This window comes from Nyctereutes procyonoides, unplaced genomic scaffold, assembly GCF_905146905.1.
Source record: "Nyctereutes procyonoides isolate TBG_1078 unplaced genomic scaffold, NYPRO_anot_genome, whole genome shotgun sequence".
Lineage (NCBI taxonomy): Eukaryota > Metazoa > Chordata > Mammalia > Carnivora > Canidae > Nyctereutes > Nyctereutes procyonoides.
Genome location: NW_026575118.1, coordinates 525,706 through 540,518, shown reverse-complemented (window position 1 = coordinate 540,518; position 14,813 = coordinate 525,706). Strand labels below are relative to the sequence as shown.

The window sequence follows — 14,813 nt, the reverse complement described above, 5'->3', positions numbered from 1 at the left end:
ATCCTCCATTGTGATCTGAATCTTTCCAGGAATCTATATTCTCAACGAGCTTTCTTATGATGCTCATGCACACTAAAGACTAAGAATAATTGGCGATGCCTGGGGGGCTCAGTGGTTGAGCGTCTCCCATCAGCTCAGGGCGTGACCCCAGAGTCCCAGGTTCGAGTCCCGCATTGGGCTCCCTACAGGGAGCCTGCTTCTCCCTCTGCCTGTGTCTCTGCTTCTCTCTCTCTCTCTGTGTGTCTCTCATGAATAAATAACTAAAATCTTGAAAAAAAAGATTGAGGATAATTGGTTCTGATTATTACCTGCCTGAACTAAAGCCAAGAGAGTGAAGATCCCTGAAGACAGGCAAAAAAGAAATGAGCCAAAATTTGCTTAGAAGAAAGGAAGGGAATTTTTGAAGAAGGCAGGATTTCCGCTTTAGCTGCTATTATGAATAAACAATTTAGAATTATTTCCAAACCTCAGTGATTGCTAAATCAGCAAACTAAGGGAAACTGCTTAATGGCTACAGATTAAAAATCCTGGTCAGTTTAAATTCTGTGATATAGGACTATGCGTTTAGGAAATGCCCCCCAAATGTCCCCACATCCTCCCTCAATAGCCAATTTTTGTGTTTACCAACCTTTAGGAGCAGTGTAATTCTGTTAAAAAGTGACAGTGCATTATGGAATTGGGATTTCTAGATCTTTTTTCAATCCATGGCCTTCATTTGGCAAATCAGACGTCCTACTCGTTGCCAGGCATCAAAGGATTAGGGTTTAAGTTCTTACTGTAATACTTCTCTTATTTAGTCACCTTTAAAATGACAACTCTCTACTCAATCATTTCTGTTTGGTGCTACAGAAGTACATAAGTAAATCACACAGTAACTAAAATATTTGAGAGTAGTTTGGATTGCAAGAAACTTTGTGAGGCTTATAACAACTTCTACATACCATTTTTAATTAATGAGTTGAAGTGGGTGAAAGGAAAAATCATATATTTTTACTGTGTATTTAAGTTTAGAGGAACTTTTTAAAAGATTTTTTTTATTTATTTTAGAAAAAGATGGGGGTGGGAGGAAGAGAATCTTCAAGCAGACTCCTTACTGACTGTGGAGCCCAGTATAGGACTTGACCCCATGATCCTGAGATCATAACCTGAGCTGAAACCAAGAGTTGGATGTTCAGCCAACTGAGCCACCCAGGCACCCCAATTTAAAGGAGTTTTTTTTAAAAAAAACTTTTTAATCACAAAATAATTGCCTGCCGAGGTCTAATTTGACTCTATTGATTCTCTGATCATTCTGGCCCATATTTTATCATATGCCCTGATACTCCTCAAAATTTAGAGCTGGAAAAAATATTGAGATTCATTTGTTGCAAGAAGAAATAAAGAGGAAAAAAAAGCCATGATTGTAGAATGATACCTGATGAAGTCTGCATTGACAACTTCTACAATGGCCCAAAGTTCTGATTTTCAAACTGCATAGGGTACAATGACTGGATCTAATGGAAAATTTGGATTCGGCTTCATCCAAAGGCATGTTATGTTACTCATGATAGACAGTATGTGGGTACTGGGAATATTACTAACGTTCAGTACTATTATATTCTCTCAGCAGACATAAATGATCTCAATATCAATATTTTGAGTGACACCATTTTTATCTTTTCTACCATATTAAAAATAATATATATTGTGTGATTATTGAGAATGAGACACTCTTCCAAGTACTTTACAGAACAACAGTACATTTTAGGAGTTTCCTAGAAAACAGAATGCACTTTTCAATTGCTGCACAATATTTTTAGATATGCTTTTTGTGTCAAAATTATAACGGTGATGATAGCAATCTATCGTCATATCCTTAGAAATTATTAGATTTGGGAGTAGGTAAACAACTGGATTTTCAACTCAACAATGTAATTTTGCTGTTGCTTGTTACAGGATGGCTTGTCGATACAACTGGCAGCTACACTGCAGCATTTCTTCTCTGTGGATTTTCAATGATATTTAGTTCTGTGTTGCTTGGCTTTGCTAGACTTGTAAAGAAGATGAAAAAAACCCAGCTGCGGTTCCTTGCCAAAGAATCTGATCCGAAGCTGCAGCTCTGGACCAATGGATCGGTGGCTTATTCTGTAGCAAGAGAGTTAGATCACAAAGATGAGCAGTCTGTGGCTCTAGCTCTGTCGGTTACAACCCCACATGACCAATGGCCTTGAGCCTGGGAATCTTCAGGGCTGAGAGAGGTGGGACCACTAGATTGTACATGTCTCTGAAGCATTTAACTTTGGCAGAAGCATTGCCTTCCAAGGAAATTATTATTATTGTTTTATTAACATGTTTATAGGGGAAAATAGCAAATCACAAAGCAAGTTGGAGTGGCTCAGAGTTTCCTCATTTAGCATTTGTACTCACAATTGAACTCCTATCTTTCAAGCAATGAGCATCACTCCATGGGGAATGTTAGGATGTAGCTGCTATAATTAGCTGTATTAGGGGTAATTTCAAAATATGACAAAGGCAGACTTGGGAAGCTTTGTCGCAAACTCTCTGTGCCTCCATCTTACTCCCTCAGAATGTAAACAGAAACAATGACATGGAGGTTTGCTTACTTTATGCTTTACTTTATGGAGAAAAGGGTCTGTATTAATCACTGCCTTTTGAAGAATCTAAAGCATTCTTCAACAACCCTGTCTAAAGCCCTAGTGAGAGACCCCATTATGAGGAAGGTTTGGCATCTTCACCTTCCACCTCCACCACAAGCTTTCTTCCTATGACTGAGCCCTGACTTCTGACCAGGCACTCACCTCTGTTACTATCACATATAATACTGAATTTAACAGAACACACCAAGAAATCACAAGGTTATTTCTAAATCCTACCTGAAATGTGAACACCAACGCTTCCCCTTTTTTTCTTTAGAAACAAAGCTTTTATTTGAATTGCGCACACATTCCTGCTAGGAACTGAAAAATGTGGGCAGTATTCCAACTGGGCAGGAACTGAATTCTTGGATCAGCAGGTCTCTGATGAGAGTTTTCTTTTCAGATCAGACATTTAGGTTCATCATTACCCAAAACAGACCTTGGGAGGTTAGCCTGAAAAATATTGTTCTAGAGATAGTCTAAAGGTGAGATTCCTTTTCCCTGTGCTAATGCTTGCTTGTTCCAATGTCCACAGCCCTTTATCTCCTTATCGAGAATCATTAGAAACTTGATGGGCCTCTTCAGTTGAATGAGAAGGCTTCAGGGGTTAAGCTCAGCATCACAGTACTCCTTAATTAGAGCTTTGGTCAGGGGAGAGGGAAGAGAAGGTTGAGAAGGCAGTGGCCTTGTAAAGTGATACTTTACAGTTCATAGAACTCTTTCACATACCTTCACTCATTGGATTGGAATAGTTAACTCATTCTTAAGTACTCTGTTTTCTGATAGTTTGGGATAATCTCTGACTTTTCAGAGGGAGGATGTGGGAAAGAAGGGAAAGGCCAGATCCTTCAGCTGGTCGTCAGCCATTTTATATCCACAGATGATAGTGCTGAATCCCCAAATCATAATATACCTGTAAATGAGGAGCAAGTTGCATAATTGGAAGGGGATTTTAATTGTTGAAAAATTTAAAATCTGAACCCCAAAGAAATAATTTGTCCCTGAAGAAGCTTCACAAATTCCCTGCCAGCGCTGAGGAAGATCCTAGGTGGGCTAAGCATGTTCAACAAGAGTTTTTGCCTATTACTGGATTATTTCATAAAATTACATATTAATATATTGCTTTCAGAATGAAATGCTGACTTGATTGAATGGTAAAAAAGCTGTAATATTTCATAGTTGTTTTCCAAAGATAAATTTGAATGTTGCCTGTTATCTTTTACTTAGACTTTCGTTTTGAACCCATTTACTTTGTCATTTTCAATTTAAAAACAATATTTGGGAAATATCTGTAAAAAGTCAGTTACAGTGAACTTACGTGTGTTTGGAACAGCACTTTACACTAAATGTCATTTCTTGAATCTTCAAGCCTAAGGATTTTTTAAATATAGTTATAAATATTCTTATATATATATTTTTCCTAGTGATCACAGTAAAATTTTGTTTATCCAGCTCTGCAATATAATTTCTCTAAAAGTATTATAAGTATTCATGAAAAATGAGTATAGAAACCAGAGCTTTAAAAAATTTGTATAAGATAATTTCAGATATTTTTACTTTATACATGCATAAATTTATATCTTATTTTCCCTTTTGGAGGAGCATTTTTAGAAAACCAGCAAGGGAAATGTAGATCTTAGAGTCTACTGTTGTCAACTCCACAAGATTTTACTTTTAAGGTTCCATGTGCCTATACTGTTTATTTCAAAAGGGAGGGATTTGTGGAAATGATGTTTTGTGGGATCAAGAATAAAATTATGGTGCAATGATTCTACATCTAAATATTACTTTTTATCACTGTAAACTCTACTTTGAAATTGACTAGAAAAGCAAAGAAACTAACTTCTATAGATACATTGTACCATTGGGCCTTTTTTTTCCAGATTGTGATTCTACTAATAAATCAGATATTTATGCTAATATTTTCTTATTTCAAAAGCAAAATAAAATGAGTTTATATTTGTGTTTGGAAAAAAATCTTTTCCCTGTACAAGGGATTTATATTGAATGGTGACTGGGCTTGTCTGGATTGCTAAAATGTAGCTGGCATATAAAGATGTGTAAATAATCAAATAATTTTCCAAAAGCCAAACCCCGTTTATTGAGTACTTCCAATGTATTAGCTACTGTACTAAGTACTTCCTATGCATTGTCTTATTTAATGCCCATAATTACCTAGATTATTGTCATTTGATACATGTGCAAACTGGGACACCAAGTGGCCACTGCATTTCTCTGGTTTCAGTGAAATCCTGTCAAGCTAGGAAGCAATCTGATGCTGGAACCTGCCTTCTTCCCTTTGCGTCTACTTGGGTTTTCTTCTTACGTGGATTCAAAAAGCCATTTGAAAACAGGCCCTCTTTTAGGAAGTTAAAAGCCTTTGGATTATGCTTCACTCTTACAATTCATATAGATGGGAAGATTCTAAAATGGAAATTTCCAAGAGTTTTCCCAAGAGTCTTGTTCTATCAAGACCACTACTTCCAGGCTAAGTGGTTTAATTTGCTCTCTATTGATCCAGGCTTCTCTTTGGGAGTATTTATGTTTGTGTAGCAGGGAGAAGGTTGGAAAACATACTTTGTCCCAAAAGAGAGTTCTATCTTCTGCGTTACCAGAATCGCAGGGAGGAGTTGAATTCTTTCTTAAGTGCCTGCGCTGTTCATTGCCCAGTGATAACGAAGATGGTAATGTCTATCTGGCACTCACCTTCCTGGTCTCTGAAATTATTTATTGAACTGAAATAGTGTGAGCTCAAGGTAGATACTGGAGTTTCTCTTCTCATACTTCAAAATTCAAGTCTTTATTTTTTTCTACTCTGCCAAAGAACAGATTTAAAAAAAATTTTTTTTAATGATTTTATTAATTCGAGAGAGAGAGAGAGCATGATTGGGAGAGAGGGGCAAAGAGAAAGGGAAGCAGACTCACCACTGAGCAGAGACCCCAATTGGGGATTGATCCCAGGACCCCAAGATTATGACCAGAACTGAAGGCAGATGCTTAACTGACTGAACCACCCAGGCACCCCAAACAATAGATTTTTATACCTGTTGCCAGAGCAGCTACCAGTGAGAGATGACTGGGATTTCTTTCCATAACACAGAGAAATATTTGTGAAATATTTCACAAATAGAATAGAGAAATACTAAATCACAATAAAGAGACTGACATTTAAAACATTTTATTATGGAAATTTTCAAACGTACAAAAATAAAACAGTAAAATGAACTTGACATAACGATCCCACAGCATCTACAATCACCTACTCTTTACTCTTCTCCTTGATGAAACTATTTGAAATATATAAACATGCTGACAGAACATGAGTTCCTTCAGCTGTCAAGGAATAACTGAACCTGGCAAGAATAATTTATTCATGCAACCAGAGGGTATGGGTGGTTGGTATCACCTATTAATGGATCATATCGTTACAAAGCTGATTGATTACCCTTTTTTTCTGTGGACTTTGGGTGTCTGAATTCTAGGTTAAAATGTCACTCTCTAGACAGCCCATCTTTAATCACTGCCCCATCTAAATTACATATCCCCACCATCACCACCTACATTATACTCTCAGAACACTGTTCTTTTCCTTTACAGAATATATTCTTTAAAATGTTATCTCCTCCACAAAACCACAAGCTTTCTGAGGACAGGGATCATACTGACTATTCACCAGTCAGTCCAGTGTCTAAAATATAGTAGGCACTTTATAATACTTGGTGGGTAAATGAATTAAAAAAAAAGGAAAAAAAGAATCAATAAAGCAACTGCTAATGAGAATTATAACACAGCAGGATGGGATCTGTTTGAAGGGTTGGGTTTTCTTGAAGTTGCTCTTGCACTCAGAATGGATATGATATGTTAGATGTTTCTAATTCCATGGGTCTAAATAAGACACCTGGTGTGAAGTATCACATGATAGTAGGAGCTCCAGAGCACCAAGTATCATGGGACAGGTTTGGGACAGCAAATAAAGGTGGCAAAGAGAAAAGTTGGTAAAAGTAAATGACTAAAGCTTTTGATTGAGGCCTGAAAGTGAAAGTGATATGACTGTGTTCAACCCCAACAGGCTTAACTAGAAAGTTATGTTGGGCTCAGATTGAGCGGAAGCCCCAGGGGTAGGGCACTGCTTACACAAGGAGCCCCAGAACATTAGGGTAAGGTGGAGCATTGTGCCTCATGCATGACAAGAAGGGATTTCAGGTACAGGCACCTCACAAGCTGCTTTTCCTTTACAGGGAAGACTACCTGTGTTTGGCCAGGGGAAGACTAGTCTTTTGCACAGTCCTATGGCTGTCCTCTAATTCATAGCGCATTACTGAAAATTAACATGCTGGCAAACATTTTCAAGAGTTGGTGAGAGGCTTTAATCACCTAACAACTATTTATCACGCACCTCATCAGAATCTGATATCATTTTTTTATGGCAGGGAATCCAAAATACAGAGAGCACACCCTCCATGATTTCAAGTTAATTGCCTAATTGGTAAATCGAAACCATCGCCTTGAGAACAACAACACCATGAAGTTGTTAAATGCTGACCTGAAGCTAAGAGCACTGCATATTATGGAGGTTAGGAGAGGAAGAATTCATTAAGGGCTGAAGAAATCTGAAGGTCGTTCCAAGGAACTCAGATATAGGGCTGAATGGGTTGGAATCAGCCTCTACTCTTTTTAGGGGAAGAAGCTGGGAGTAGGGAAAAGGGGTGTGGGCAGCCACTTTATGTGTGTGACTCCCGAGGTTCCCACATACACTCAACACCAAGGGAACCCTGAATACAAGTTAACACTAATAAATGTTCTGATGAGCGTATCTGTCTGGGACTTTGGGGATTGCTGAGATTTGGGTGTCTCTAAATTGAAAACGGTAATTTTCAGGGAATTGGGTTATACTCTTTATTCACTTCTCAACTCTAAAAAGGAGCCATTTAGGAGTGCCTGGCTGGCTCAGTTGGAAGAGCGTGCAGCTCTTGATCTTGGGGTTGTGTGTAAGCCCCACGATGGGTGTAAAGGTTAATAAATAAAACTTTAAAAAAATTAAATAAAAAGGAATAATTTGTAAGTTTTCTCTCTTAAAGGGTCCAGAGCTTCAGGAAGTTGTTTTCGTTTTAAATTGACATGTTATGCAGCACTGCCATCTGCTGGAATTAGTGAGACCACCTCCCAAAATTTGGTGACTCCTCCAATTACAGTTCAATTGGACAAGGCCAGCATTAGAAAAAACATGGAAGTTTGTTGTTGTTTCCTCCTCCTCCTCCTCCTTCTTTTTTATAAAGATTTTACTTGTTTATTCATGAGAGACACACTGAGAGAGGCAGAGACACGGGCAGAGGGAGAAGCGGGCGCCCTGCAGGGAGCCTGATGTGGGACTCCATCCCAGGACTCCTGGATCACAACCACTGAACCACCCAGGAGCCCTCTTTATTGTTTCCTTCTCTTCTGGCCCCCAGTTCCTGCTCATTATCCATCCCATGTTTATCCTCTTCCTCTTGCAGTAAAAATATAGGAATGAAGATGCTGTGTTCTATTTTTCAGCATTCTGATTGCCTATGTCAGTTTTCTATGTGGAGTATTAAAGTTAATATGAAGGTTTTGATGACTTAACTGAAGATAACAGTTGGTAAAATTTAACATAAAATTTTTTTTTGAGGGCTCAGTGGTTTAGCGCCTGCCTTCGGCCTAGGGCATGATCCTGGAGATCCTGGATCTCTCCCTCTCTCTCTCTGTGTCTCTCATGAATAAATAAATAAAATCTTTAAAAAAAATTTTTTTTGAGCCTTCTGCCTTCCTTAGGAATCCACATTGCCATCCCGGATCCCCTTCCCGGTTCCTTACTAATATGTTAACTGATTTGATATGTGAGACACAGACTCAACACATATCAGAAGTCAGATTTTGAGAAATGTTGAAACCAAGTGACATAAAGGAGTGTATTCTGTGTCAATTTGGAAACATAAAATAAAACATCATGTTTATTGTACACAAATCATGAGAATCAGGGACTGGATTTCCTTTAAAATGTATAGTTCTTATGAAATAAAAGGGGATACTATTTGTGTATAACAGTAATTGCCTTCAAAGGAAAGTGGATGGTGTTAAAAGGAAAGATCCTTTTGTTGAACTTGATGACTTGGCTATGCAGTAAGTGGATCTGTGGCTGATTGTTAGGATGATTTAGAACTGAATTGCTCTTTAAGGAAAATGGAGGAATTGGTTCTAACTTCAGAGGGAGAGTAATAGAGGAAGGAAAGACATAAGGCCCAGAATCATGGGAAAAGGCAGGAGCATCAGGAAATGGTTGAGGGTGTTTCCTTCTTTCCTTCTCTGTCTCCCTCAATCCCTCTCTCACTTTTCTTTCCTTCTTCCTTTCTCCACCCCTTCTTTTCTCTCTCTCCTTTTCTTTCAAAAAAAAAAGGGGGGTATCTCAAGGGGGGGTTACGTTGTAAATTTTTCCCTCTTGAAACCTCAATAAAGGGGGCAACCTGGGTGGCTCAGCGGTTTAGCGTGGCCTTCAGCCCAGGGCGTGATCCCGGTCCCATGCTGGGCTCCCTGCATGGAGCCTGCTTCTCCCTATGCCTGTGTCTCTGCCTCTCTCTGTGTCTCTCATGAATAAATAAAATCTTTAAAAAAAAAAAAAAAGAAACCTCAGTAAAGGGTTTTTATATACAAATGATCTGTAAGTGGTTTTAATTTTTTGTGTTTGTTTTGATTTTTATGTTTGTTGTTGTTTGCTTGTTTTGATGAGATTGAAGCATAAGGTTGCTGGAGTTAATGTGATATGGAAAAGAGAAAGCATGTGAAGAGAGTTGAAGCTACTACTCCAACACTAAATTAACGTCCAGTGGAATTAGAGCTCAGAGCCACTTTCCAAAGTCCACACCTTAGAGGCTCAAGGCAAGCCCAGACTGTCTTAAAAGGCAGGTGGTCCTAGCCTACCTCTGGCTGTTATATTGTTACAGCACTTTTCTCCCTTGCCTTTTCCTGGAGCTTTCCACACTGGGAGGAGGCTGTGATTCCCTTTGGTGTGAGAGACATAGCCTTCCTCCCAAGGACAAACGACTGCGTGTCTTGGCTTCTAATTGTTTACTGGTTCTTTAGCTTTCCAAAGTAGGTTTACTTCCTTTTCTGGGGAATTTATTCCAAATCTCTGCTTTCCAATATCCAACTCAAGACAAGCCTCTCCTTTAAATTGAGTTCCTTGGTTTCTTAGGCCATTCTCTCCAGGGGTTTCAGAGCAGCTTTTAATCCCAGGATCAAAGGTAGCTAATGAGGACAACTAGATCTTTTTCATAATGCCTTCCAGGGAGTTTTGGGACTCTATGTAAAACAGTGTTGGGGGACCTATGATTGTAGAATGCATGAGCTTGTGATCCTCTCTAGCATTCTCCTACAGTCTCTACAAAGTCTCTATAAAGATTGGTCCTATCTCATTCATTATTCCAAATTTTAAGACTATATCAAAAGTGGTTAAGTATCAGACATCTAGGGTTTGGATCCCCTTTCCACCTCTTCTTAGCTATGTGATCCTGGGCTTACTTAATTTCTCCAAATTTCAGTTTATTCATATGCAAAGGAAAGAATAAAAATGCTTATCTATAGGGATTTGGTGAGGACTTTATACGTTTAATACATGTAATGTACTTAGAACAGCACCTGGTACATAGGGTATCCTGTGTAGAAGTTAGCTATGGCTATTCATGTGTCACCAGTACCTACAGATGTGGCTAAACTAGCATTCTCTTTTTCTTAGAGCTTTGCTCCACTCTGCTGGTTACTCAGAGATATGTAGAGCGGGAATTCCTCTATAGGCTGTCTTCTGAGCTTATGCATATTCATCTCTTTCTTTCTTTACCTTCATGCCTTTACTCCAGATGTAGAAACGGAAGAAGCCTAGCAGAAATGGCTTTTTCTTAAGGAAAGGAAAGGCCAGTGTGTTCAGTGTCTTCAGTTTTCAATCCAAGTGACATCAATCCATGCTTGTCCTTCAGAGTTTATCCATGAGGCACCTATGTTTTTTCATGAGATACGGCTTTCCTAAATCTTCCACATCTCACCTTCATTATTTCATTGTTTACTCAGCCTACGTGTCATCATGAAAGGAGATATTGAAAATTCTGGTTTACCACTTACAGAGACCTCTAGGGTCAGAGCAGATATGGGAATATATATATATGGTGCTACTGTGCATATTTCTAGTAATTAGATGCTGTTTTTTAATTCAATTGTATTGAAATACAACAAGATCCTTAATGAACAAATTTATTTTAGTAAATATGAAACTGCCAGAGAAGGTGGGAGTTTTGTTTGGGGTAGAATGAGGTATATATGACTCGATCACAGGAAAAGAGAAAGCTAAAAAGGAGAAGAAAGCACATCATGCAGAGAAACTTGGCTAAGAAGAGAACTGGAGAGACACAAGAGTTTTGGTCTTGCAAGAGAGGTGGAGAAGAGGAGAGGAGGGAGTGTCAGAGCAGAAAGTTACAAATAAAACGTGTGGCCATTAAATATAAAATAGCTCTGCTGTTTTGCAGTGAGGGAGAGAGGAAGAAAGGTCAGATTTGGAGGAGGAGGCTATCGCAACCTGCAGTGGGTGCCCATGGTGTGCTTATAATGCTATGGATCTATTTAACGTAGATTTTATTGATACCTATGTTAAGAGAGGATTTAATTATTGAATTTATTTATTTTATTTTTTAAAAAAGATTTTATTTATTCATGAGAGACACACAGAGAGAGACAGAGACAGAGACAGAGAGAGAGAGAGAGAGAGGCAGAGACACAGGCAGAGGGAGAAGCAGGTTCCATGCAGGGAGTCCGATGTGGGACTCAATCCCGGGTCTCCAAGATCAGGCCCTGGGCTGAGGGTGGTGCTAAACTGCTGAGTCACCCAGGCTGCCCCTAAATATTGAATTTAAAGAACTATTCCAATTCCTCCCAGTTATGAGTTATGGCTCAATTCTTAGTTACTTTATCAATTAGGTTTATAATTTACAATAATATATTTAAACTTTTATTTCTTCTTCCATCAAGTTGTAATGCAATCTCTTGACTTCCGTTTTTGCAAAATGAGGTCTCTTTTTGGTTTCTATCCTCCCTTAACCTCTTTCCACTTTTTTTTCCCAACTCAAATATTACAAGGTTGGAAAGATTATGTTCTATTATTTCACCATATTATGGATCCAAAAAGTCAGAAAAACAATAAACAGTATTTAATATTATGTGAACATGATTTACCCTACAGCAATTAGAATCATCTAATTGCATTTCTTTTACTATTTGAGTTCATCTGACCTCCAAAAGCAGACACTAACATAGTACTGAATACAAGAAACTTATTAGAGAAACATCTGTGAGAGAAAATGAACAGGAGCAAGGAGAGGCAGGGAGAGCCATTAAGGAGAGGCAGGGAGAGCCATCAGACTGTGGTTCAGGTCTGACTCCAAGTACAGGAGAGAGAGGAGGAGAAAAGTCGGGTGCAATCATCTTAGAGCACAGTACTTTTTTTTTTCTTAAGTTTTTATTTTTATATTTTTTTAAGATTTTATTTATTTATTCATGACACACACACACACACACACACACACAGAGAGAGAGAGAGAGAGGGAGAAGGCAGAGGGAGAAGCAGGCTCCACGCAGGGAGCCCGATGTGGGACTCGATCCCAGGTCTCCAGGATCATGCCCTGGGCCTATGGCAGGCGCTAAACCGCTGAGCCACCCAAGGATCCCTTAAGTTTTTATTTTTAAGTAATCTTTATAACCCAACATGAGTCTCAAATTCATGACCCTGAGATGGAGCCCCATGTTCTACTGACTAAGCCGTCAGGTGCCCCAGAATACAGTATAGTTTTGAATAAAATTTAGCAAGGCTGATGGGGAATCCTTGAGCCTAGATTGCCTGTCAGAGGAGTTGTGCATTTCTCAGGTGAGGGCCTGAGTTAGTATCCCTGCCATGCTGGGAAGGGTGGCCTCAATGCAAATGCAATGATGGATGTCAGGATATAGCAGATAGGACCTTCAGCCAGTATAATCCTTGTAGCTGGAGATCTGAGAGGTGCTTCTCATGGCCATCACGCTAGGGTTATAGTGTTATTGTTCCTGAACTACCCAAAGGAGACTATTCTGATTGTCAAGGCCAAAAAGATTCTCATTTCTTATAATCCACCAATAATACAAAAGCATTTTAATGTGTTTTATATTTCTGTCATGTTCTTTAACCTCAACAATAAATACAAACCATCCTTGGGCCTTGTGTTGTGGTTGATGTCATTTAGGCACAGTCACATCATGGCCAAACTGTCAAAGTTTAATTGATATGACAAATGTTATTGATTACAGGTAGAAACTGTCAAACAGTGAAGAGTGCTGTTGAACTAGGAGCAAGGAGAAGAAATTATAGTCCAAAAAGATGGTAGATCTTAAGTGATGTTATCAATCTGGGGCTCAACTTTTTTATTGATATATTTGGTTAGAGCAGGGTCCTCCTGGTTCTAAAGTTCTGTGGATCTATGAAGTTTTTCTTGAACTGAGGTAATTTGCATCTTGGACTTCCAGGAAAGAATATTGACTGTTTATATTGTCCTTGAAAGTCAAGCAGATAGCATATGATCAACTGCTAAGATCAGCTCTGCACCCAGAGAGGTTAGAAAATGTTTCCATTACTCTGAAGCCAGTTTTCTTGCCAGCTGCTTCATTTGTGGAAAGGTTTAATCTCAACTTTTGTGAGACTGGCAGTATAGCTTTAGTGAACAAAATAGCTTCCAAGAGCACCTGCCATCCGTTGAAAAAGGCTCTTCTATTTTCTTGAAGAGACAGATTACCTAAAGGGCAATTACAACCACTTCCCTGAATATATATATATACACACATATATACACATATACATGTGTATGTATGCACGTGTGTGTATATATATATATATTCATATACATATGTATATATGTATTTTTTTTTTGGTTTGTCTAATAGGCCAAGAAATAAACTCAGGCCTGATGTCCTGGACTTTGTCAGGCCAAATGATGAGTTTATATAACTACTCTGATTTGGACCCATTTTACAGATTTTGGGTCAATTGTTAAGGTTGGCTTTCAAACTTTGCAGCACAATAGTTTCACCTAGGGAACTTAAAAACCATAATTCTGGGTGGCGCAGCGGTTTAGCACCTGCCTTTGGCCCAGAGCACGATCCTGGAGACCCAGGATTGAATCCCGCGTCGGGCTCCCGGTGCATGGAGCCTGCTTCTAACCCTGCCTATGTCTCTGCCTCTCTCTCTCTGTGTGACTATCATAAATAAATTAAAAAATAAAAAAAAAAACCATAATGCTGGGTGATTAGGTGGCTCAATAGGGTAAGCATCTGACTTTGGCTTGGGTCATGATCTCATCCTGGAGTTGGGCCCAAGTGGAGTCTGTTTATCCTTCTTCCTCTACCCCTCCCCCTGCTCAGGCTGTCTCTCTCACTCAAATGAATGAATGAATGAATAAATAAATAAATCTTTTTACAAAGTTGTAATGCCAGTTTAGTCAGCCTCTGAAATGGAATCCAGACACCAGTGTTTTGTTTTTTTACTTCTCAAGTGATTCCAATGTGTAGTCAAACTTGAGGAGCAATGAATGATGTAGACTCTTACCTGAAAAATAGCAACATTATGATTACCTGGGACCTTGCTTAAAGTGCAGAATCTCAGGCCCTCTGTGAAATCCACAGAATCAGAATCTACCTGTTAATGAGATTCCCAAATGATTTGCATGCACATTAGAGTCTGATAAGTGTTGTGGTAGGCCATGTTTCCCAAAGACTTGTTGTGTATGAGGCAGCTCTTCTCTGCTCGTTTTCAAAAAGAAGTTATTGAAACAAATAATCTTTTCAATGATTCATTGTCCAAATGGTCCCTGAATGTGAGTTTTATGAATTAGGTGGCAAATGTCAAACTTATTATGTACTTTAAGGTAAAACAGCAGAGTGGTTGTCTATAGTTCATACTTGAGGTCCCAGAGAAGGCCATGTGGAAGAGGAAAAGGAGAGCTGAACTTGAAAATCCAATTTCGCAGTATAAAGGGCCAAGGTACATGTTCATTGGAGAGAGAGGAAAGGAGGGAGGAAAACTTTTTACTGGGCAACTCTGACAGATTTTGAGGAGACTCCTCATATAATTGATAAGGTGGAATTTTGGGAAGAGAT

General features: G+C 38.9%; 1 protein-coding gene across 5 annotated transcripts in view; it reads left to right on the top strand.

Annotated features, from left to right (window-relative positions):
- The window catches only part of SLC16A12 (solute carrier family 16 member 12), a 78,850-nt gene extending 74,135 nt beyond the window's left edge, over positions 1–4,715 (top strand). For 4 of the 5 annotated variants that reach the window (XM_055334447.1, XM_055334445.1, XM_055334446.1 and 1 more), the window contains one exon: positions 1,936–4,715. In XM_055334447.1, coding sequence (XP_055190422.1) covers positions 1,936–2,210 — 275 coding nt within the window. In that variant the 3' untranslated portion in view covers positions 2,211–4,715. The remainder of the gene's footprint in view (positions 1–1,935) is intronic. The other variant, XM_055334449.1, reaches the window with a different exon arrangement.
- Positions 4,716–14,813: the final 10,098 nt, after the last annotated feature.